This window comes from Chiloscyllium plagiosum, chromosome 33 (assembly GCF_004010195.1).
Source record: "Chiloscyllium plagiosum isolate BGI_BamShark_2017 chromosome 33, ASM401019v2, whole genome shotgun sequence".
NCBI classification, from domain to species: Eukaryota; Metazoa; Chordata; class Chondrichthyes; order Orectolobiformes; family Hemiscylliidae; genus Chiloscyllium; species Chiloscyllium plagiosum.
The window spans coordinates 14877179-14903308 of NC_057742.1; the positions used below are offsets into that span (position 1 = coordinate 14877179).

At 40.1% G+C, this 26130-nt stretch overlaps 1 protein-coding gene across 1 annotated transcript in view; it reads left to right on the forward strand.

Moving 5' to 3' along the window:
- The window catches only part of psme3 (proteasome activator subunit 3), a 39657-nt gene that overhangs the window by 788 nt on the left and 12739 nt on the right, over nt 1-26130 (forward strand). The window contains exons 2-7 of the mRNA XM_043674999.1: nt 4978-5010; nt 15000-15062; nt 15642-15749; nt 17507-17555; nt 22629-22741; nt 24710-24778. Coding sequence (XP_043530934.1) covers nt 4978-5010; nt 15000-15062; nt 15642-15749; nt 17507-17555; nt 22629-22741; nt 24710-24778 — 435 coding nt within the window. The remainder of the gene's footprint in view (nt 1-4977; nt 5011-14999; nt 15063-15641; nt 15750-17506; nt 17556-22628; nt 22742-24709; nt 24779-26130) is intronic.

Here is a 26130-nt window from a genome sequence, read left to right on the forward strand (position 1 = left end):
GCTCAGACTAGTAGTTGCACAATTGACATCGGTATCTTCTATTGACAATTAATGTGAGAGAGAAGATTTGAAAGAGTAGAGGATGCAAGTTGGAATGTAGATACTTTGCAACAGTCAGATATAGAATTAAGACAAGGCAAGTGCCAAAATTGAAGAGGTAAGTTGTAAGGTAGTTGGGGGGAGGGGGGGTGTCGAGATCTAGAGAACAAGATAATCACTAATAAATACAATGAAGAATTCAGAAGGTTGTTCATGCAGACAGTGATCAGAATGTTTACCTTGTTATTAAAGAACAGAAGGAAGTATTCAGATAAAATTAGGGCTGGAAGAGATTCTCTGAACACAAACATTCAGACCAATTGTATACTTTTGAAGGCTGTTAACTGCAAATAAGTCTGATTATCTGGGATATATGCATATATACACACACTGAATTGGGGAATATTGTGGTACAGTGGTAGTGTCCTTACAGCTGGGCCAGGAAATCTGGGCTCAAGTCCCACTGACTTCAGATGTGTGTAATGACATGTCTGAACGTAGTCATCGAGATGTACAGCATCGAAACAGACCCTTCCGTCCAACTCGTCCATGCCACCAGATATCCCAACCCAATAAGTCCCACTGGCTTCAGATGTGTGTAATGACATGTCTGAACGTAGTCATCGAGATGTACAGCATCGAACAGACCCTTCCGTCCAACTCGTCCATGCCACCAGATATCCCAACCCAATCTAGTCCCACCTGCCAACATGCTGATTAAAAATATCTATAATGTCCTAAATTGTTCTTGTGGACTTGTTCTTGTAAAATCATAAGAATGACACACTTTTCCTGTTTTTTTAAACACCTGATGAGGAGAAATGCATCAAGAGGTTATTCATGGCCAGAAGACAAGTTGGGTGTAAGGGCAGGTCATTACTGGTAGTGGTTTTTCTTGAGCCACCGTTCCTGATCCCCAAAGTTTTGAGTCTTAGCCTTTTTTCAAGAATTCTGGCATCATAAACACAGGCACGTTTGTGTTGAATTGCGTGAATTTTCTCATGCACCAAAAAATAATTACACTTCTATTTGTCTTGTTAAAAAATTAATTTGAATTATGACTAGTACATTGTACCTTTTCTGCCATGCTTAAATGCTGATAATTCTATATTTGGGTTTTGTGATAAAGTTCATATCCTAAATCAATATTCAAATAACTAATCCACAATAGCATATTATAAAACAAATAAGAACTTAAATTCAGTCCCATAATGTACATCCATCTGTTTCTAATATGGAATGTTTTACAGTTACAGTCTCTTATAAATGCTGCGTTTGGTTCTTGGACACTCAATTTTTTTTTCACTTTTAATATTCTGTCACTCCACAGCTAGCCTTGCAACAAAGCTAGGATCCATACGTATAAATTTGCAAAGTCTTTGATAATCACAATTTTATCCATTCAACACTGCCTCTACAAATTATTTTTTAATCCATTAATTTCGCTTGACTTTGCATTTACTATATTTTTTAGCCACAATATGATTGCTCATTCTAAAATCAGCTGAATCCTCCTTACAAAGAGTATATGCTAAACTGATCTGAAGGGCATCTCTTGAAATACTGCATGTACTGTAGTGATCGTCAAATCTATTCACGGGTGCCATCCAGAAATATTGCAGTATTCCTCGGGATGCTTGACTCCCTTCTAAAAGATATCAACAATTGAAAGATTCTGAAGAAGAGACATACCGGATTCGAAGCATTTACTCAGTTTCTTTCTCCACAAATGCTGCCAGACTTGCTAAGCTTCTCCAGAATTATTTGTTTGTTTCAGATTTCCAGCATCCACAGTATTTTTATCCAAAGGTGAGCAAGGCACCTGTTAATTCCCTAACGTTCTAATCGTAAGAATTAATGCCAGATTGACTAGGTGAGGGCAGATTGTAAGGTATACAGGAAAGAAAGGTGATTTTTTTTTGGGGGGGGTGGGTTGGGAGCATTCTCACAATGATTAAGGATGAAATCACATCAATGAGGTCAATATAACCAGTTAAGCAGTCATTGCAGTCTTTGTGTGTAGATTTTAAGAACCTAACTGGAGTTGTGTGTAAGCCTTCTGTTAGCAGCTTTGGTAACGACGGAGTTTTTTTAATTTGGGGTTTTATTTAGAGTCATAGAGATGTACAGCATGGAAACAGACCCTTCGGTCCAACCTGTCCATGTCGACCAGATATCCCATCCCAATCTAGTCCCACCTGCCAGTACCTGGCCCATATCCCTCCAAACCCTTTCCTATTCATATACTCATCCAAATTCTTTTTAAATGTTGCAATTGTACCAGCCTCCATCACTTCCTCTGGCAGCACATTCCATACATGTACCACCCTCTGTGTGAAAAAGTTGCCCCTTAGGTTCCTTTTTATATCCTTGCCCTCTCACCCTAAACCTATGCCCTCTAGTTCTGGACTCCCCCACCCCAAGGAAAAGATTTTGTCTATTTATCCTACTCATGCCCCTCATAATTTTGTAAACCTCAGGTTACCCCTCAGCCTTCGACGCTCCAGGGAAAACAGCCCCAGCCTGTTCAGCCTCTGCCTATAGCTCAAATACTCCAACCCTGGCAATATTCTTGTAAAATCTTTTCTGAACCTTTCAAGTTTCACAACATTCTTCTGATAGGAAGGAGACAGAATTGCACGCAATATTCCAACAGTGGCCTAATCAATGTCCTGTACAGCCTCAACATGATCTTCCAACTCCTGTACTCAATACTCTGACCAATAAAGGAAAGCATTTATCTGAATTAAACTCCATCTGCCACTTCTCAGCCCATTGGCCCATCTTGTTGTAATCTGAGGTAACCTTCTTCGCTGGCCACTACACTTCCAATTTTGGTGTCATCTGCAAACTTACTAACTGTACCTCTTATGCTCGCATCCAAATCATTTATGTAAATTACAAAAAGTAGAGGGCCCAGCACCTTTCCTTGTGGCACTCCACTGGTCACAGGCCTCCAGTCTGAAAAACAGCCCTCCACCATCACCCTCTGCCTTCTACCTTTGAGCCAGTTCTGTATCCAAATGGCTAGTTCTCCCTGTATTCCATGAGATGTAACCTTGCTAACCAGTCTCCCATTGGGAACCTCGTCAAATGCCTTATTGAAGTCCATATAGATCACACCTAACGCTCTGCCCTAATCAATACTCTTTGTTACTTCTTCAAAAAACTCAATCAAGTTTGTGAGACATGATTTCCCACGCACAAAGCCATGTTGACTATCCCTAATCAGTCCTTGCCTTTCCAAATACATGTACATCCTGTCACTCAGGATTCCCTCCAACAACTTGCCCACCACCAACATCAGGCTCACTGGTCTATAGTTCCCTGGCTTGTCCTTACTACCCTTCTTAAACAGTGGCACCACATTTGCCAACTTTCAGTCTTCCGGCACCTCACCTGTGACTATCGATGATACAAATATCTCAGCAAGACGCCCAGCAATCACTTCTCTAGCTTCTCTCAGAGTTCTCAGGTGCACCTGATCAGGCCCTAGGGATTTATTCACCTTTTGTGTTTCAAGACATCCAGCACTTCCGCCTCTGTAATATAGCCATTTGCAAGGTGTCACCATCTATTTCACTGCTTTCTATATCTTGCATATCTTTTTCCACAGTAAATACTGATGCAAAATACCCATTTTCTGTGGCTCCACACAAAGGCTGCCTTGCTGATCTTTGAGGGGCCTTATTCTCTCCCTAGTTACCCTTTTGTCCTTAATGTATTTGTAAAAACCCTTTGGATTCTCCTTCACTCTATTTGCCAAAGCTATTTCATATCCCCTTTTAGCCATTGTACAAATTGTGGTAAGAAGCCAAACAAAATCAATTAATTTTAATAGATTAGGTGAGTGAGCAAAACTGACAACTGGATTTAAATGCGGGCAAATCTGAGGTCAAAAGTTTTGACCTAAAAGGATGATGAAAAGTAGAGTACTTTCTAAGTAGTGACAGAATTATCCTTTAAAAATGTTTAAAATACTGGAAGTTCAAAATGTTTTCTAGGCGACTGGGGTTTATGTACAAGGATAAAAGGCCAGATGCAGGTAGTAATCAAAAAGGCTGATGGAATGCCAACATTTTATATCCAGATTGCAAGGAAAAGATTATGCTACACTCTACAAATTCCTGTTAAACAACATCTGGACTAATGTGACCAGTTCTAGACACTAGCTCCTTAGGAAGGACACATTGACCTGGGACGGAGTGTAACATTTGATTTATCAGAATGACTTCGAGGATTAAGTTATGAGAAATGGGGTTGAGTTCCTTTCAATTGCAAATAATTTAAGGGATGATTTGATCAAAAACAATAATTTATTATGGGTAACAGGACAGATAAACTTTTTCTACTGTTTGCCAGTATCTAGGATTTGAGCACAGTCAAACATTAAGCATGGACATTTCAGTACTGAAGTTAGGAAAGACTTGTACATGGAAAAGCTGATAGGTTGGAAATCTCACAAGTTATATTGGTTGTTAATTTTAAATATGATGGTGTACTGTATTTTTGTTAACCATTAGTAATAAGGGATGTGAAGAGAAAGTGGGTATATGGAACAGATGTGATCGACATAGCAGAGTCAAGATTAGAGTGGTGCTGGAAAAGCACAGTAGGTCAGGCAGCGTCCGAGGAGCAGGAAAATCGACGTTTCGGGCAAAAGCTCTTCATCAGGCATTTGCCCGAAACGTTGATTTTCCTGCTCCTCGGATGCTGTCTCTAATCTTGACTCTAATCTCCAGCATCTGCACTTCCGCCTATCTGAATAACAGAGCAGACTCTAGAGACTAAATGATCTTGTGGCTGTGTTCTTATGACTGAAATTTAAAGGAAGGTTAATAAAGATTGAGATAGGACCGAGGGAGCCCTGTTGGAAAATTGTTGTGACATGTTGGTAAAATTACACTACCCACAAAATAGCTTTTTTTTCTGTTCTAGGTGGATGCTTTCAGGGAGCGAATGACTGCTGAAGTAAGTAGCAATTTGATTTACAAAGTGTTGAAAACAAATGTTGTACATGAAATGGCTATTTATAATTTCATTTGGTTTCCCTCTGACTTTGCACCTCTTGGGAGTAAAATGTCAGCTCTCAGGGCCCTGCTCTAACCTTCCAATTGGAACCAGACAGCTATTTATTGACTTGCTCTCTGCCTCATATAGAAACTGGAGTTGAATTTATTCCAGTGCAGTATCACCAGTGGGATCATGGGTCAATTTTTGGCAATGGTAGGTTAGGTGAGGGTTTATTTAGGTTTTCAGACCCTGTCCCTTCTGCTGTTCTCTTGATTTGAGTGAAAAAGGAGTAAGTATCACAGTGCTGGTCATTGTGGTTATTTAGTCCTGTGATGGTAAATACAGAGGACCAATCTGATTCCTTCTTGCAGTATTCTTTTACCTTGTTGCTAATCTCAATGTGTTGATGGGACAACTTAACTCGATTGTGGACACCTCCCAGCAGATGCCAGAAAGGTAATGGGTGATTTGTCCAAAGACTGCTAAGTTCGCTTCTGACCATTGCAGAACAGCAGTGATGATGACGAAACTTGGCTGCCTGTCGAATGACACAGTGGCACATGATCCAAGAAGATTGTCAGTCATAAACACAATCATACCCCGACAAATGGAACTGACCAAGTGTGTTTTGTACTTGGAGTCCCTGGAAAAAGGACACTTGTCCTTTGCATCTTGGTGCTGCATGTAAAAGTTTCTTCCCAAACACTGTCGATACTGTAGACACACATGATCCATAGCGTGTAAATGACTGTAATGTCATTGTTCACGCTGAACCTTGGAGAAGGTAAGTAAGATTTAATTAATAATAAAGTAATACTCATTCTGCTCTATTACAGGTTGAATTTTCTTTTTACATTCTGAAAATCTTGTTCATGATTCATAAGCTTTATAAAACATAGTTTCAGGAATATAACTTTTAGGTTAAAGTTTAAAATGTTAACTAAAAGATCATTGGGAATTACTGGTTAAGAAATTTGTATGCATCCCAAGTGAATACAACTCAAGCAAGCCTAGCTTAAATACACTTAAAAGGTAGCTTGTATTTATCTTGCAAGGACAGAAAGTTATGACTGTAATAGATGGGCAGCTTCTATCTTAGCTTGTTATGGATTCAGAAACCTTTTAATCCAGTGAATGAAGCTGAAAACAGCTTTGTTAAACTTAGGAATTTCTTCATGGACACAGTCTGGAGAGATGGTAATTACCTCCTTAAGAATTATTGATTATTAATATTAGTTACAAAATCAAATAATTATGTTTAAGGTTATATTTGTTTACATTTTGTTTGGACCATACCAAAGCATGCTATAAAGATGGACTGAACAAAAGGAAAGAAAAATTGTTTTTGTAAAAGGTTCTTTTGTTTAAGTTACGTGTATTCTCAGAAATCAGGCCATTGCAGTTTTGGTTGTGTGTACTGTATACCGTTTCTCTGGATTGACAGGAGATGATTTTAGTTGGATCTGCACTTGAAGTATAGAAAATACTAGGTCTTCCCTTGGGTTTTAGTGCCCCACAATACCTCCTGAGGACGTCCATTTTGTCTCCTTCAAATGGGTATGGAAGGATTTATTGTTATGGCACTTCCTCGCCTTTGTCTGCCACCTGGGTATGCCTTGGTGTAATGTCCCACTCCTGGATTTGGCCATTCCCAGTGGAGGGTTCTCTATAAGGAGACTCCTTCCTCTTTCCATCAAGAATCTGGATTGGAGAATGTTGCAGTTTCACACAATAAACATTTAAGTGCTGTGTACCAGATTGTGTTTTTGCGGCCTGGAGGGAACTTATTGAATTTATTGCATTCAGTATTCTAACAACAGTAGGGTAGAAACTGTTTCGAAACCGGCTGGTGCGTTTGTTCAGGCTTCTGTACCTTCCCCCCCGATGGTAGAGGTTGTAGAAAAACATTGCCACAGTGGGATGGATCTTTGAGAATGCTGGCGGCCTTTCCTTGACAGTGGGCCTGGTAGGCGGATTCTGTAGATAGGAGGTTGGCCTTTGTGAATGTCTGGGCCAAGTTCACCACTCTCTGTAACCGTCTCCGATCTTAAATGGAGATCTTGAATGTTGCCATACCAGGTAGTGATACATCCAGACAGAATGCTTTCGATAGCACACCTGTAAAAGTTGGCAAGGGTATTCGCTGACATGCCAAATTTCCTCAGCTGCTTGAGGAAGAGGAGATGTTGTTGGGCCTTTGTAACCAGTGCATCCCCATGAAAAGACCAGGAAAGTATTATTGACCACTCCCAGTGGGACACTCTTCACTTGTTCCACCTCTGTGCTGTTAATATTTGGGGGGGCTGGGGCATGAATAACATCCTGCTGAAAGTCGATAATGATTTTCTTGGTTTTGAGAGCTAGGTTGTTCTCCGTGCACCATTTTTCCAGGTCTTCCACCTCCTATCAGTAGTCTGTTTCATCGCCATATGAGATTCGACTGGCTATGGTGGTGTCATCAGCGGACTTGTGAATGGCATTAGTCTGGTATTTGGCGGCATAGTCTTGAGTATAGAGTGAGTACAGTGGGGGCTGAGTATGCAACGCTGGGGGCACTCCAGTGTTGAGTGTTAGTGAGGTTGGAATATTGTCCCCAGTCTTCACTGATTGTGGCCTGTGGGTCAGGAAGCTGAGGATCCAGTTGCAGAGAGTGGGGCTTAGTTCAAGACCACTAAGTTTTTATATATGTTTTTATATGTATTCTGAATGGTTTAGTTGATAACCCTTTTTAAAGAAGTAACTTACGTTTTTGGTTGCACATCACCCACCTGCTCCTGATCTGTGGGCACCCCATGCAGAGTGGGTTTCAGCAGATCAGAAGACAGATTATGGTCCTGGTTCTCAGTCTAGCTAAGGCGGACATCAACACAGCGGCAGTGAAGGAGGTTGTAACATCAGACTGTGTCCTGTCAGTGTTTATGACCTATTCCAGATGTCAATGCAGATGGAAGATGCAGAGTGCGTGCATTATGGATGCATTATCATTCCTTGTAATGACATTTTGATTTCATTTTTGTAAGTTTCCATTGACCTTGGGAATTTTGTTCCACTGCCCCACGAGGTGCTGTTAAGGGTTTACAGTTCTCCAGAAGGATAGGATCAACTAACTTGAATGTTCAGGGTGCACAGTGTGGATGAGTCTGTCTCTTGGTGAAGAGAAAATATAACTGGAAGAATTTGCAATTAGAAAAAGAACACTACAGTGTTTATCTCAGAGCTTTGTGACAAAGAGCAATCGCCAAAATTAGCTTGGTGGCTGAGAGAAGGTAGTTTGATATCGACCAGCCACCAAAACAAGATGAAGCAGCATCTGAAGTCATGCAGTATTACATAACGGCTGCCAAAATACATGGGGCATAAATAGACCATTTAACCCATGAAATCATTGCTAGTATTTGTTAACTCCACCTCCTTGCCTTTTCCCCAGAACACTCTATTTCCTTACTTATTAAATATCTATCTATCTCCGCCTTGAATGTACTAAACGGTCCCTGTGGATCAAACTCCAAGATTCTTGGGTGGATAGAGGGACTGAGTGGGTGTAAAAAGCCAAACTGACTTCTTGGCATTAATGATTGAAAGCGATTGTGTTAAGTTAGGAGCATTTGTACAATTACAATATTTGCAGCTTTTTATTTAAATATTTCTACATTCCGTTTGCTTCTGTTCCACTCTAGTTATCATTCGTAAAATGCTGTTCTATAATGCTGACATATCTTTTGCTTAGTATGCCTACATATCCCCTCTTCCGAACCAACCCCACCTCAGAATCTAAATAGTTTAAAGCCCACTCTGCAGTGCTAATTATTCAGTTCACTAGGACACTAGTCCCAGCACAGTCAATGTGTAGCCTGCCCTACTGGTGGCACAGTGGTTAGCACTAGGTTCTATTCCAGCCTTGGGCTGGGCGGTTAACTATGGTGAAGAAAACCCCTGTGTGGAGTTATGGAGTGGGTCTAGCTGGGATCTTCAGAGGGTTGATGCAGTCTTACTGGGCCAGTTGGCTTCTTTCTGGGCAGCACGGTGGCTCAGTGGTTAGCACTGCTGCCCCACAGCACCAGGGACCCAGTTTGATTCCAGCTTCAGGCAACTGCCTGTGTGGATTTTGCACATTCTTCCTGTGTCTGCGTGGGTTTCCTCTCATAGTCCAAAAGATGTGCCAGTAAGGTGAATTGGCTGTACTAAGGTAGGGAGAATGGGTTTGGGTAGGTTACTCTTTGGAGGGTCAGTGTAGACTTGTTTGGCCGAAGGGCCTGTTTCCACACTGTAGGAATTCTTTTAAAAAAAAGTTTCCTTCTACCCCAGCACTAGTGCCAATATCCTATGAACTGAAACCTGTTCTTCCTCTACCAATGTTTGAGCTATACATTTAACTCCTTGCCTTTATTTATCCTTTGCTGATTTGCCTGTGGCTCAGGTAGTAATCCCAGATTATTACTATGAAGATTCTGCTTTTAAATTTACCTCCTAACTGTTCAAAATCTTTTCATAGAACTTCCTTGTTTGGTGCCAATATCATTGATGTGGATGACTGTTTTAAAAAATTCTCAAGGTCAGGTTCGTAGGAGAGTAGTCTGACACAGAACAAACGACCAAGAGGCGAGTCTGCTAGAATATGAGCATTTTATCCCCCGCACCGTCGCCACCACCAGGTCTCATACTTACAACGGGTCTGGCTTATACTCACCCTACATGTTACCGGAACTGGGAGCCGTCAGTTCTCGTAGAGCGGTTGCCAACAACCCACGCTCGGCGGTTAAACGTAACCCCGGAGCAGACTCACCGAACTGGAGACTTTTCCAGCTGATATACTCTTTTCCAGATATAAACATTCATGTGAAAAAACACATTCCATTCTGGTTACATACAGATAAGAAGATTCACACGGGGAGGTGTGTAATAAGATTCACACGGGACTAAGCAACACCTCCATTCCGGTTAGATTCACACATGTATTGGGACATAATTTTTAACCGTTTCACCACATTCCACTGCTTGGCCCAATACATGTGTTACATTATGATTCACACATGTATTGGGACATAATTTTACACCACAATGACAAAAATTGGATCCCCCCCATCCCACTCATAAGTTCTTCTACAGCCCTGAGGATGTCGTTAGCCCTGGCTCCAAGCATGGCCATAGGGACTCTCACATGGCTACTCTGAGCAGTATCTGTCTCTCCTCTTTTTTTCCCCACCAGATTATAGTGTTAACAGCACTATTACATTACAGTTGTCTCCCCTTACTTTCTGTATCATGATGCCGTGGTCAGCTCATTCATCCTCTGTGCTGACACCATCTCATCCACACAGCTTGCAATAACTTGATAACTGATGGATAACTGCAGGAAAAGTGACATCTCAAATGCCTTCCCATCCTTAGCAGGACTTATACACGTAATGGTAAGGTCCTAGGGAGTGTTGCTGAACAAAGAGTCCTTGGGGTACAGGTTCATAGCTCCTTGAAAGTGCAGTCACAGGTAGATAGGATAGTGAAGGAGGCGGTTGGTATGCTTTCCTTTATTGGTCAGAGTATTGAGTACAGGAGTTGGGAGGTCATGTTGTGGCTGTACAGGACATTGATTAGGCCACTGTTGGAATATTGCATGCAATTCTGGTCTCCTTCCTATCGGAAAGATGTTGTGAAACTTGAAAGAGTTCAGAAAAGATTTACAAAAAGATTTGGAGGATCTGAGCTACAGGGAGAAGCTGAACATGCTGGGGCTCTGGGATCGGGGAGTCCAGAACTAGAGGGCATAGGTTTAGGGTGAGAGGGGAAAGATATAAAAGAGACCTAAGGGACAACTTTTTCATGCAGAGGGTGGTACGTGTATGGAATGAGCTGCCAGAGGATGTGGTGGAGGCTGGTACAATTGCAAAATTGAAGAGGCATTTGGATGGGTATATGACCAGGAAGGGTTTGGAGGGATATGGGCCGGGTGCTGGCAGGTGGGACTAGATTGGGTTGGGATATCTGGTCGGCATAGACGGGTTGGACCGAAGGGTCTGTTTCCATGCTGTACATCTCTGACCTGCCTCATCTGTAGTCAAATGCTTTTGTTCCTGATCACAGACCAAATTTGAATTACCTTGCCTCAGGGGTGTGGCTACCTCCTGGAGCGAAATATCTGGGTAACCTCCCCTCCCTGAGGTGGTGCAATATCTTTTTGCTCAGACCACCTCCTTAGCTTAGATCCAAAGTAGTTCAAGCTGCAAACTGATGTGTTTACTTTGAAAGAGCTTGGAATCTAACAGCTCCACATGCTAAAGTGGCAGCAACTTATCCCTTGATCTGCCATCTCTATCATGTTTTATTTAATGTATTAATTAATCTCTCTAATATTCCTGCTTTTGGACCTTCATTGCAATTGTTGTGCCAATATCAGTCATAGAACTAGCAAGCTATTTTTAAGAAAAAAGAGAAAGATTTGAGACCTAAATAGAAACTCAAATCTTTAAAGACTAGACAGATGTGCAGTCAGTTGCTTTGTTAAGGCAAAAGCAGCCAAATGCCTCTGTCTGTCCTCTGCTGAACTTAAGGTATGCAAAACCAGCACTCCAGTACAAGTTGCAGTCATGGGCTAAGTCACACAACATTTTCTGCTTGTATATGCTTCCAACGGAAGTGGTCTGCCCAAATCACTTAATGATGACCCAATTGCTATTTAATTAATCCTATCTTTCCCTGCAAGCCTTGAATAAGAAACCCTGCTTAAGATTCAAATGTAGAAAATTTGAACTGTAGATTTCCATTTAATGTTCACTACAACCTAAACTAGGTTAAATCAGATTTATTCAGATTAAAGCTTTGGAGTTTCTTTACCAACCAGTGCACACATTTGTGTGTTGCAAATGATGCTGAACATTGCATAATCCTCAATGAACGTCCTACCTTACGGTAGAGGGAAGGTCATTGATGAAGCAATTGAAGATGATTGGGCTGAGGACACTACCCTAACGAACGGCTACAGTGATGTCCTGTGGCTGAAGTGAATGACCGCCAGCAACCACAGCCATCCTACTTTGTGCTAGCTATGACTGCAACCAATGGAAAGCTCCCCCCTAATTCCCATTGACATGAGTTTTGCTCGACTTCCTTGTTACCCCTCTGCCAAATACTGTTTTGGCATTAACAGCATTCATTCTCACCTTGCCCTCAATTCAGCTCTGGAGTTCAATTCTCTTGCCTGTGTTTTAAAGCAAGGCGAGATATGAGGTCAGAAGCTGGCCAGTGGCCCTGGCAGAACCCAAACTGAGCATCAGTGAGCAGATTATTCTTTTGCAAGTGATGCTTGATAGCAATCTCAATGAGCTTCATCACTTCCAATGGAAATTAGTGTGATAGGATGGCAGTTGCTCATTTGGATTTGTTTTACTATTTGTGCACGTGGCATAACGAGTCAATTTTCCACGTTTCTGGGTCGATGCCAATGTTGCAGCTGTACTGGAGTAACTTAATAAGGGGTGCAGCTAGTTCTGGAGCACAAGTCTTTAGAATATTGCTGGAATATTCTCAGGGTTTAAAGCCTCAGCTGTTTCCTTATTATATGGAATGAACTAAATTGATTGAAATTTAGCATCCATGATGCTAGGGACCTGAGGAGGAGACCAAGATGAATCATCCACTTGGTACCTCTGGTTGAAGCTAGATGCAAATACTTTAGTGTTGTCTTTTGCTTTGATGTACTTAGTTTTCCATCGCTGATAATGGAGATATTTGTGAATTTAGTTGAATTGTCAAGTCATTCATGAGTGTCACAACTGCAGAACTTAGATCTATCTGTTGAGTGTTACTTCCACTGTTTTGCATAATAGTGTTGTCACTTCAATTTTAGCTAAGCCTGGTGCTTTTCCTGGCATGCCCTCCTGGACTCATCATTCAGCCAGAGTTAACCTCCTGTGTTGATGGTAACGGTAGAGTGAGGGATATGCGTGTCCATAAGATTTGAGGTTATGAATGAGTATAATTCTGGTGCTGATTGGCCCAAAGCATCTCATGGATCTTCAGTTTTGAGTTGCTGGATCTGTTTGAAGTCTGTTCCATTTAGGATAGTGGTAGTGCAGCTCAGAATGATGGAGGGTATCTATTACAACACAGTGGTGAACCCTTCTGTTAATTAGATCAAACACGCCCAGAAAAGCTCACCTCCCCTCATAATCTGTTAACATATGTGACCAAGAACTCCCAAATTCTACTATTTGAAGAAAATAATACCAATTTATTCTTTAGCTCTAAAAGTGAACATTAACAACAACTATTCACAACTCTAAGCCCCCTTTTCACTTAACTGCTTATTACCTACCTCCAACTCTATAAAAATAGGCTGTTTCAATAAATACTTAGTAAAATTACATCAACTTAATCTCAAAACCATACAACAGCTGTCATCTCCAGTGTCTGTCTTTCAGCTGAAGATATCCCTGGGGTGGTTGTCTTTTACTGCAAAGATGTTTCATATGAAAAAAGTACCTTTGATAGAGAGTGTTTTGATGGCAGTTACTCTGTCAATGGCAGTTACTTTGTCTGATTTTCAAAATGCCTGTTTTTATACCCCCCAATATCAGATTGTCTCATTGGTTCGATATTGGCAAAAACAATAAACTCAAACTCGATTGTGTTTTAATATCCTGGGGCATAATTTAAACAGCAACCAACTCAGGTACCTATTTCACAGCCAAATGTTACATATTTTCAACTTTCCAGTATGCTCTGAGACTGCTAGCTAGTCATGTAACCGGTGTTTGTAAGCTGTCAGTGCAAAACAGCATTCATTCTCTCTTAAAGGTACAGGACACGCCTTCAATTTCATAACATATCTTCATTGTGAAGATGGGACTTTGTCTTGACAAGGACTGTTTAGTGGTCACTCTTCAGACACATCTGTGGAAAGTAAATTGAGTAAATTTTTGCCTCATGTTGTTTACCTTGCTGCTTTCTGCAGACCCACTCTACCAGCTGTATTGTTTCGGACTTGGCCAACTCAGTCAGTAATAGTGCTATTGAGCCACTGATGAACATTGAAGTCCACCACCAAGAGTATATTCTGCACCCTTTCTACCCTTAGTACATCCTCCAGTGTGTTCATCAATTTCTGATTTCATCAGTTCTGAAAGGGTGATAGGTGGTAATCAGCAGGAGTTTCTTTACTCATTTTTGACTTGATGCCATTAAGACTCTTGGTATCCAGAATCAATGTTGACCACCCCCAGGGCAACTGACCTCATGCTGTTATGCTGCCAACTCAGCAGAGTCTACCCTTCTCCTGGGGCAGTACCAAGGGATGGCAATGGTGGTATCTGAAATGGTGTCCATAAGGTAGGATCCTGTGAGTATGATTATATCAAGCTGTTGTTTGTCTAATCTATGACACAACTATTCCAGTTTTGTCACGTATCTTTGGGTGTGGGTAAGGAAGCCTATGCAGAATTCACAAGGCTGTGTTAGCTATTGTCCTTTTTGGTGCTGAGGTTGATGCCTGGAGTACTGTTGATTTCATTTCTTTATTTAGACTTGGTAGCAGTTTGATACACCTGAGTGGCTGACTAGGCCATTTCAGAGGACAGTTTTAAGATCAACCATGTTGCTGGATCTGGATGTACATGCAGACAAGGCTAAGTAGGGATGGCAGATTTTACATTTGTGGACCAGACGTTTTTTGAGACACTCAACAGTGGTTGCATTAGGTGACCATTAGGCTAAATTTTATTATCAGATTTTGTTGAATTCAGATTTCACCATCTGCCTATGGTCAAAAGATATTATTCTCAGTTCTATGACATTACCATAAATAATGCCTCCACAATAAATAATTTACATATTAGAATTTCCAATGTGGCTTTGAGGGGTTGTGCTTTAGTTATCCAGCAAGTGGTACTGCTTTTAAGGGAGCAGTCAATTCCATGTGAAATTTTTCTGATTTACATTTATGTCTTATACTTTAGGCAGAAGACTTGGTTGCAAGTTTCTTTCCAAAGAAGTTATTGGAGCTAGATGGTTTTCTGAAGGTAAGACTCAATCATCAAGTTGGTGATGTTAGGATAAATTCACCAAACCCAGGGCATTTTACTCAAAAGGCTCTTGGGTTGGGCATATAACATTCTACACCTGAAATCTCTAATCTGCATTGCTTGCTGGGAATGAGTGATTTGCCAATTTATTGCTTTGTTGCAGATCTACAGTAATTGCCGTCCAAGAGTAACAAGTTTTGTGTTCAGGTTTCTCTGTGCAACTTGCATAATTTCCATTTAGTTTTGTCAATATCTTTTCGTTTTTTATTGCACCAATAATAATGCAGGTGGAAAACAAAATAACTAATCCTTGAATGTATTGAAAAAGAAATTTTGGCAGTCTTTCTATCTTTAGTTAGTATTATAATGGGCAACTTAATTTGTAAAGCAACGTGAGTCTTGATATTTTTATTGGAAGTATCTCATTATTGTTGGTAACTGATACAAATGGAAATTATTTTGTTTCCTTTATCTTTCTGAAAATGCACTATTGCTGTGGTTGCACTGACTGGCTTCATGATGCATTGTGTGTGAGTTTTACTTTTGTAAATTATCTAACAGATATTTTCTTTCTAGGAACCCCTCTTGAATGTTTCAGATTTGGCTACTATTCACTCAGACCTCAATTTGCCAGTACCAGAACCTATAATGCTGACCAACAGCCATGATGGTTTGGATAGCGCAGTGAGTATTTGACAAGAGGTTATACAAGATCTCTCTTGGGATGGTGACAGTCAGTATGAACCAAAACAAATTGAAGAGATAACCATATGACCCTGAAAGTTGACTAAATTAATTTAATTCTTAGTATTTCTGATCTTATGTGAAGAAAGAACTGAAATCTGATTCCTTTCCAATGCTGAGCATTATAGTAACTTAGACATCACAAAAAACAAAGTAACAATTTGTCCAACTCTGACAGCTGTACCATTTGTAAATCTGTCAGGGTCTGACTGCTCTTCGGATGACAAAATGTTGGCTGCCTATCGCATTTAGTAAAATGCATATGTTTGGAATGAGAGGGTCTCTTTGCATTGAGATGTGTACAACACTTTAATTAACAAGGTAACTACCTCATGATTTCTCCCTCATTATCCATGTTTTCAGAAATTATAGAAGTCCTTGTGAAGTGCACAATTTTAAGTTTTGAGTACTAATGCCATGCTGCTTTTTTGGGTACAAATTTTATTTTTAAAATGTAGCAACAACATAGCACAGTATAATGCACAAGAATATTACTGCATCTTCAACGTTGTCTGTCTACAAACTGAGTCCAATGTCAGCCATGCTGCACTTTACGCACTTATATTAATATCCTTACCATTGACGATAATTTTGTAACCTACCCCAATGTTCTGTTGGTTTTTAGAGATCCTTCTCGAACTGTCGTTGTTTTTGTACTTTGCCATTGTTGTACGCAGTATGTTTGACTATGTGGGAGTTTTATGAGAACAACAATCGAAGCAAAACAACAAGAGAAGCATCGATAAATAGAACAATCTCTATTACTTCTCAAGTGCTCCATCCTCACCTTTTTATTAAAACCTTTTGCTCAGCAGGTGAGCTGTGAGTGCTTTTCCAATTTTGGCATAAGAACAGTCCCCGATCAGGTGCAATTTGGATTAAAGCTTCCCATTTGCCACTTCAATAAACTCCTGAGTGTCAATCTCAAAGTAGCTGTATCTACTTTTAAATTTTATTTCTTACACTAGCCGTACTTTTTGGTTTTGTAAGGACATTGCCCATTTGTGCATGAATTGCTTGTCGTTTTGTGTAGTTGGATTCACAATTAATGGAAGCTAGATTTTAGTCCACTTTTAGTTGGCTATCAAAATAAGAAGACTTTTCCTCACATCAATTATCTTTATTTGAACCAAGAAAAACACTTGGTGCAATTCTGAATCTTCCTCTTCCATTTCTGAAACATACACCTTAAATTTTTGCTTTACCCAAGGATAAGCATTTTAAGTTTTCTGATGTAGTATTAGGTTTGCTATCAGCCAAGGTGAATGTACATTCTCAACTAATGAGGAGGTTGCTCCATTGGCTTAATATTCCCCTCTCAGATGAATAAGAGAGAATACTGCAAGAGTTTTCAGAGCAATTCCAAGAAACTGATGAGGAAAAAAACAAAGAACGTGGAGGGACATATTAGAACATTTACTGAACAATTAAGGAAAACCAGATTAAGACAATCCTTTTACTTTCAATTTACTATTTACCTCTTGCCCATTGTAATTATATTTAAGTATGGTCTCCTCACTGTTCACTGTGTTCTTTCTAATTTTTAGATATAAATTTAATTGGCCTTTTAAGCTATTTTGATATCTGCTTTATGGCCCCATGGCTTCTGCTAACGTTTTTTTTGTTCTGTAATTATATTTCTCACTTGATCCTTCCCAGATGCTGGAATTTGATTTTAATTTTTTTTTTAATTTCAGCGCAATATTAAGAAGAGAAAACTAGAAGATGGCGAAAGTAATTGTCCAGGTAAACAGAGGCCTGCTTGGAACTAGGCGTTTTGTTAATAATTTGTCGTCATGACTATTTTCTGAAACCAAGGGTTGAGCTTTCTCGGGACAGGGGAAAAATGGCTCAGGCCATCTTTTGAAGCAGTGTGGGAAACAAAGGAGGGCAGCTAATTTATGTAGCCCTGATTAGGAGAGATTTTTGTATCAGACATTCCACTTACAACCATGTGCAGCAGGCGTCACTTTTATGAAGGCAGTCTCTCAATTGACGGTCCTGACGACCATCAGCATCTCAGGCTGCAGCCTCCAAAGAGAGGACCTCTGGCAGCCACCACCATCTTGTTGGCACCAACATTTTCATTAATGAAGTTTCCCTTTCCATAAGACCATTAGACATAGGAGTGGAAGTAAGGCCATTCGGCCCATAGAGTCCACTCCACCATTCAATCATGGCTGATGGGCATTTCAACTCCACTTACCCGCATTCTCCCCATAACCCTTAATTCCTTGTGACATCAAGAATTTTATCAATCTCTGCCTTGAAGACATTTAGCCTCCGGCCTCCACTGCACTCCGCGGCAATGAATTCCACAGGCCCACCATTCTCTGGCTGAAGAAATGTCTCCGCATTTCTGATCTGAATTTACCCCCTCTAATTCTAAGGCTGTGTCCACGGGTCCTAGTCTACTCATCTAACGGAAACAATTTCCTAGCGTCCACCCTTTCCAAGCCATGTATTATCTTGTAAGTTTCTATTAGATCTCCCCTTAATCTTCTAAACTCCAATGAATACAATCCCAGGTGCCTACGCATTTCATTCCAAGGTGCCTTTGCATTTGGTCCCCTTTGAAATAGCCCTTTAACTTTTCAATTCTGAGAGCACCTTAATGTCTGAGACTCTAGGTTACGAGTTCGAAAATTCGTAGTTTACGAGTTCGAAAATTCATAGGCGACCAGTTGGGAGACTGTTTACAGGAATGTTGCTTCAACAGTTATTTCTGGCAAGGGAGAGTTCTCATTTAGTCTTAATGTCTGGATGCTGAAGCTCACAAAAAAACCCTGCCATGATTCCTATTTTAACATTTGGCTGAGAAAATAACCTGAAGGTTACAACTATGTAGCTTCCTGTTGCACAATTCTTCTCTATATTGTTTATGTAACTTACAAGCCTGTTTAAGATTGCATGTTTCTGACTCCAGTTTTGTTTGTGTAACTGCTTTTTAATGATTTGGCCTGCAGGACAGTATTTATTTCATCATTGGCAGTGTTCTGGTCCAGATAATCTTTTTGTTTTTAATTATAGCCATTTGTTTAAATGCTTTATGGCCTTGCACTGCAATCTCGGAACAGCTGAAGGAATTTCCTTCTCCTTTTGTCTCTCAGCGGTGATGGCGGTTACTTACATATAGTTGGGCATGTGGCAGCAACCCTTCAATAACTCACCATTCTGTGTGTGAGCATTTATACAGGGCAAGCTAGCCCTCTGAGGTGGTATTACAAATGTAGTTTCCAAACAATGCCAAGACAGCCCAGTTTCATATATTGAAACAATTAATAACAGCTTGGAATTGAAAAGAAGAATTATAGAATCACTTCAGTATGGAAGCAGGCCATTTGCAATGTGTCCACCCCTCCAAAGAGCGACCCAGTGTCCTACCCTTTTCCTGTAACCCTATATTTCCCATGGCTAATCTTTCCAGTCTGCACATCCCTGCACACTATGGGCAATTTAGCATGACTAATCCACCTAACCTGCACATCTTTGGACTGTGGGAGGAAACCCACACAGACACGGAGAATGTGTAAACTCCACAAGGACAGTCGCCTGAGCTTGGAATGGAACCCAGGTCGCTGGCGCTGAGAGGCAGCAGTGCTAACCACTGAGCCACCATGCCAAAGTTATATTATCCGATAGTTTTTAAAAGAAAATCCTGATTGCCAATACCACAATAATAAATCATTAACACACTAGTGATGTTTCAAAAAATGGTATCGTTTCCAAGAACAATAAACAGACAGATATTTTAACCTTTTAAAGGTGTGTGTGTTTGAGCTTCCCCTCATTGAAAGTTATCTTTGGCATCAAGACAGGAATGTTAGTTTCAGACCAAGTTTTAATGTTAGGTACTTCTAAATTATGCAGGTTCTTTGGGCAAAATCTTGCCATGTTTATATGATTGTGTGTTGTTTGTTTTTTGTAAGGAAAATTGCTTTATAACTCCAATGTCTGAACAAAGCCTTTTGTATAATGGGGCTCTGAGCTGCTGAAGCTTGTTGTCTGAAGCTTACCCCAGTCATTTTACCATAAAAACATCACGCTGTCTGCATTAACCCTTCTGTACAACTTGTCTGGTTTACTTACTTTGTGTTTGAGTGATACTAATATTTCCTTCAGACACCAGAGGATGAGTTGCTGACCAGACTTAGTGGGATGCGGTTTCAAATCAAATAATGCTATTAAATTGAAGAATTACTTCTGAATAAATAGCTGTCAATTTCAAAGTTAAGTTGAGCAATTGTGCTGATAAAATGAGGCCAAGTGCAGGCAGCTGAGACTGGTTTCGTTTGGAATTATAGTCAGTGTGGACTGGTTGGACCGAAGGGTCTGTTTCCATGTTGTGACACTCTATGGCAGCTGCAGAAACCTAATGGCAAGGTTTAAAGCTTGAAGTTACAGGTTTAGAGAGCAAAAACTTGGATTTAATTTTGATTGAAGAAGCAAAGAGCAGGTTAGGGTCATGCATCACATTGAATATATCTTGGATTTTTAAAATGGTTGCACATGTGGCCAATGCCACCACTAGATGGAGCAATATGTGTGCATGCATAAAATAGGAATGCAGCTTTTAAATTTAGAGCTGTGTATTATAACTAAGTGTGAATAAGGCCCAAAGAAGTGAAAGCACTTTGGTGTGGAGGCATTGAGAATAACCTTCAAAGTGTTGACTGCATTTGTATTTTTATATTGATTTGTCTTTCTGATATTTGAAAAGACCCATTGTATTCTACTGTCATTTTCACAGCTGTGATCTCCCTTAAGGGACATGTAACCAATCTTAGCACTTTCTCTTTGAATAGCCTTCAGCCAGGAAATTAGCTTTTCAGGAATAATGGCTTTAAGAAACAGCAAAACACCTTGTGGTTTGCAGCTGTTTAATAGGGCACTGAGAGCAATGCAGAGTTTGTATTACAAATTCCATTTCATTTATGGTGTCATTGTGCAGATGCATCACACCAGGCTTTTTTAATAGCAGCGTCGCAACTCTTGTATGGAGAACAGAAACTCTATTTCAAAATATCTTCAATAAGATGCTGCATATCAGAACAAGTAGTAGAATAGATTCAAGCTGAACAGAAAACCTAACTTAGTCCCAGCAAGGGTTTGGCACTAGAGGTGCTGAATGATTTCAAAATAAAATTGGGTGGGCACTTGAGGAAGATAACTTGAAAAGCTTCAGGGGTAGAATGATGATTTAGATTACTGTGCAGAATCAACATAGAACCAGTGGCCTCCTGTGCTGTTATATCACTATAAATGCAAAATGAATCCGATAATACTTGTGAATAGGGAAAAGCATTGACTTTTCAAGTTTAATGAATTTTTGTTGTCCATTTATGAGGAGGAGTGAGCACAACCTCTTATTGAAGAGGTTGGGCTTTGGGCCAAGGAAATTGAGCTTTATGGGTCAGTTACCTGGGAGGTGATTTGTGACTTTATTTTCTTGTTAGTGTTCTTGTGTTAGGAGTGGAAAATCTATTAGAGATTTAATCAGCATTGCGTATATGGAGCATTTTTCCTGATCTGTAACCAATCCTGAATGACAACCAGTTGCCTCCAGTTCCTAGTGAGTCCCAGCGTGTACAATGGAAAGATCCTTCATTTCCTAAAGATTCATGATCTCCTTCACAAGAGAATTGAGATAGAAGATTCTCTGATGTTGTAGATAGTATTGCTGTTAACATACGACATTTGGACAGACTTGAGGAAACTTTACTTTGGGTTTAATGTTTAGTGTATCACATGAGTATTTTCTGCTGAAAGACAGGAAAATATTAAATTTAACATTACTTGGAAGAGTTATAAACAACAATAAAAAACAAACTTTTAAAAATAGCTAATGAACATTAGACTAGTGGGAAAAACTGAGAAATGTCATTAGATAATATGGGATGTTTCACTGAAAGTTCATTTACTTTATAGTTCTTATCAAATCTAGCAAGCAGGTCATCATGAAACCAGTTTTTTGCATACCACATGGCAATTTGATGCCTTTACGTGACCATTTAGTGGCCATGTAGGGACTTTAATTGATGGTGAAGATTGCCATAAACCTTCTCACCCAGAATTTAAATAGTAAGTTGGTGAGAAGGTGTTCACCTTCTCGCCATGGCCAACTCTTCCCTGTTATTTCCATTTCTTACCACCTCCAGGGAGGGGAATATGCCACCCTTTTCATTGAGCAGTCTTAATTAATTCCCTGCTAGTAAGCCTTAGCAGTAAATTCAACAAAGATTGTTCACACTTGGCGTTCAGTCATTCAAACGTTGAGATTCAGGCAGTGTAACTACAGCTAAAATTTGCAAATTGTTGAAAATGTTCAGCTGTTGGGCTGTTAATACTTTTGACATCAGTACATCTGGTAAAGATCAAATGGCTTGTCTTGTTCTGAAATTCTGATGGATGTTGCTGTGGTTCTGTTCGCCAAGCTGGAAGTTTTTGTTGCAAACGTTTCGTCCCCTGTCTAGGTGACATCCACAGGCTCCAAGGTTGTCCGGAAGCGGCAGGGACAGGCCACTATAAATGCCGGAGGAAACACCACAGAAGCGCTTCACAGGAGGCTCCCAAGCACTGAGGATGTCACCTAGACAGGGGACGAAACGTTTGCAACAAAAACTTCCAGCTCGGCGAACAGAACCACAGCAATGAGCACCCGAGCTACAAATCTTCTCACAAATTCTGATGGATGTGCTGTGTATTTTCAGCCTCTGTTTTTATTATTGGGAATGAATAACTTTTTTTTAAATGTGACAACGTTGTATCGAACAAAATATTTTTTAAAGTTTGCAATGCACCTTGATTTTCCAATTACAGGTACAAAGGTGTTTGTAATTCCAAATGGGATGCTGAAGAGTAACCAGCAGCTGGTTGAGATGATTGAGAAAATTAAACCAGAAATCAGGACACTCATGGAGAAGTGCAATACAGTAAGTGACATCTTTTGGAACTTGTCATTCTGGTGCAGCTTGGGCATCATGCAAAAATTTGATTAAGGCTACATTTCTGCATTTACGTACAGATGAGTATAAGTATGGCCCTACAAGGACCAACTTTTCCATGCTATTGAAATTCCACCCATAATTCACATCCTGCCCTGTGGAGAAAACTCATGTTAGAAATGTTGAGTGGAAAAGTCATCCCTCCCATTTCCTTGGTGGCAGTTTTAAGAACTTCGTAGAACTGATTAAAAAGTTGAAGCTTGGATGAAGAATGCTTTGCCAAATTTTTCATTTTTTTTTTGTTTAATGTCTTGTATCTTCAAGACTGCTGTTTACAAATGAGGCTGTAACATGAAAGATATTTTCATTCCAGTTGCAGCTCCCAGCATGAATCTGGAATCTGATCTCTCATACTAACACAAAGCAGATACAGACACATTGTATACTGTAATAGGATAAAATTTCTGATACCGCCCTGCTAATTGGAAGTGAACATTTGTCACTCTTTCACCAATAGCTTCTTGCTCTTCATATGGAATATCTTGACCCTATTCAGCCTTGTGTACCTAAAATATTGTTCACTTAGACAAGATGCATGCGGGGTGAAGGAATAAGGGGCCAACATTCCAGGAGCAAAGAGGTGACGAGTAGAAATGGGAAACCAATAAATAGGCTCCAAGGTAAATAAAACTATTGAAAATGTCTTCTCAAAATCATCGGATTGTAAGGATACAGATGAAAATTATAGGATTCAAATGGAAAGCAGGGAGGAGAGGCCAATTCTGATTTGGATTGAAATTGAGTACTCTGAGATTAAAATAGGTAGCTCTCTACCCCGACTCTACCTCAGGACATTGGGATGCATTGTGGGATATGATGCAGGTATTCCACAGAAACAGGGATAGACCAGCCTGTTTCACCATTCAGTTTAGTCAGAGCTAGTCATCTGCTTCAATGCCACTTTCCCACATTACCTCCATACCGTTTAATGGCATAGTCTCAAAATATGTTGATTTCTATCTTGTATGTGTTCAGTGACTGACCTTTCACACCTCTCTGTGGTAGACAATTATATTCACCATAATCTGAGTGAAGAAATTGACTTCATAATTGTGATGTTCTATGATGTTCAGGAACAATTTTGACTTGAGGAGAATGTGCATCTTGAGATCCACGCTACTGGGGGTTACAGCCATGTCTAGTGTTCTATGTTTTTATCAACTATCTGAAGAATTGGAACCATCGTACAGTTTCCCTGTCAGAGTCCTGTCATACAGCTTTAAACAAAAGTTGCGTTTCATTTACAGAAAATGACTGATTGTTAACTATCTGACTCAGTTGCTAAATAATTTTTAATTCATATGTCTGACCTTCAATGTATAGTTAAGATTAGACTACTTACAGTGTGGCAACAGGCCCTTCGGCCCAACAAGTCCACACCGACCGGCCGAAGCACAACCCACCCATACCCCTACAATTACCCCTTTAACCTAACACTACGGGCAATTTAGCATGGCCAATTCACCTGACCAAACATTAAATACTAAGTCACATGAATATGAATCCTGCAGAAATAACCTGAAATGTGTTTTATAAGTAGCTGAAGATGTTTTCAATGAAAGCAACATGCAGAAATTGCTTTAATATTTTAATATACTGAAAGGAAGCAAACTTCATTAATTTGGCTGCAGAAGAATGTATGTGCTCCAGACTTTTCCAAGCTTCAACATCTAGAAACTTACAAACAGATTTTGGCAAATATTCAGTAGACAAAGCCAAGAGAACATTTTATTCTTTTCTCACTCCCATATGGGATTACTCTGTACAAGAGAGAATAAAAATAATGACTCCAGATGCAAAAGCTGTATTTGTAGTGTTGTCATGTAGCACTATCTGAATTTCCTGTTCATGTGGGTTGTACAACTTTCATTCTCAATTCTTTTGAACATGCTCTAGGTTAAAATGTGGGTTCAGCTACTGATACCAAGGATAGAAGATGGCAATAACTTTGGTGTTTCTATTCAGGTACAATCATTGCATACTTTTTTTTTAAACATTTCCTCACATTTATTTCCAGTACCCTAGATTTGCTATTTGTTTTGAATTTAGGGATTTTTCCCTCCCCCCTGTTGATCAAGCTGAGAGTTGTTACCTAGAATTGGAGGGTCTTGCTGTTATATCTGCATGTCAGCATCAAGCACTGTCAAATTGTGCAACGTGACCTGTTGTGTTGTAAATTTCACTGTGTTCTGCATAGTTTCAACTATGCAAGAGTGCAATGTGTTGTAATCTGATTACCATTCTGATTGTTGAACTGCGGGTAGCTTTGTTCTGTAGAAATGCATGAAAGCATCTCCTCAGAGTATCCAGGCTTATTTCACACAAGAAATTTGCTGCTCATTAGGACATGGCTGCCTTCACCTCAGCCTGAGCTGCTTTTAAACCCAAGTGCCGAATGTGCCTAGGTTCAAGTCCCACCTTTGCTAATTATGTGACATAACTTCTCCAAATAGGTTGATTAACATATCTATAATGAACTTTGATCAAGTGTCTGTGTCACTAGGCACAGTTCAGTGTGTATTGTCATTTTCTCGGGTTTGCCTGTTCTGCTAAGAAGGCAAATGAGATAGCACATCATATCAAGAAACGCACATTTTCAAACTGACGCCTTTATCCATGTGTGTGCATTCTGTGAGAATGCATTAATTAACTAACAAAACCAGAAGTTGCTGGAAAAGCTCCAGCATCTCTGAAGAGAAATCAAAGTTAATGTTTCAGGTCCGGTGGCCCTTCCTCAGAACACAATTCTAAGGAAGGGTCACCGGACCCAGCGCTAACTTTGATTTCTCTTCACAGATGCTGCCAGACCTGATGAGCTTTTCCAGCAACTTCTGTTTTTGTTCCTGATTTACAGCATCCACAGTTCTTTCGGTTTTTATTTAATTGATTAATATGTGCCTGTGTGTTATATTTCAGTGTAGCAGGTTTAGGTCAGCTCTTCATCATTTGGTTATGCCTCCTTGGTTTATTATGATTTTGTTTGATTAGGAATAGTCAACATGGCTTTGTGCGTTGAAAATCATGTCTCACCAAACTTGATTGAATTTTTTGAGGAAGTAACAAAGAGGATTGATTAGGGCAGAGCGGTAGATGTGATGTATATGGACTTCAGTAAGGCATTTGACGAAGTTCCCCATGGGAGAATAGTTAGCAAGGTTAGATCTCATGGAATACAGGGAGAACTAGCCATTTGGATACAGAACTGGCTCAAAGGTAGAAGACAGAGGGTGGTGGTGGAGGGTTGTTTTTCAGACTGGAGGCCTGTGACCAGTGAAGTGCCACAAGGATCAGTGCTGGGCCCTCTACTTTTTGTCATT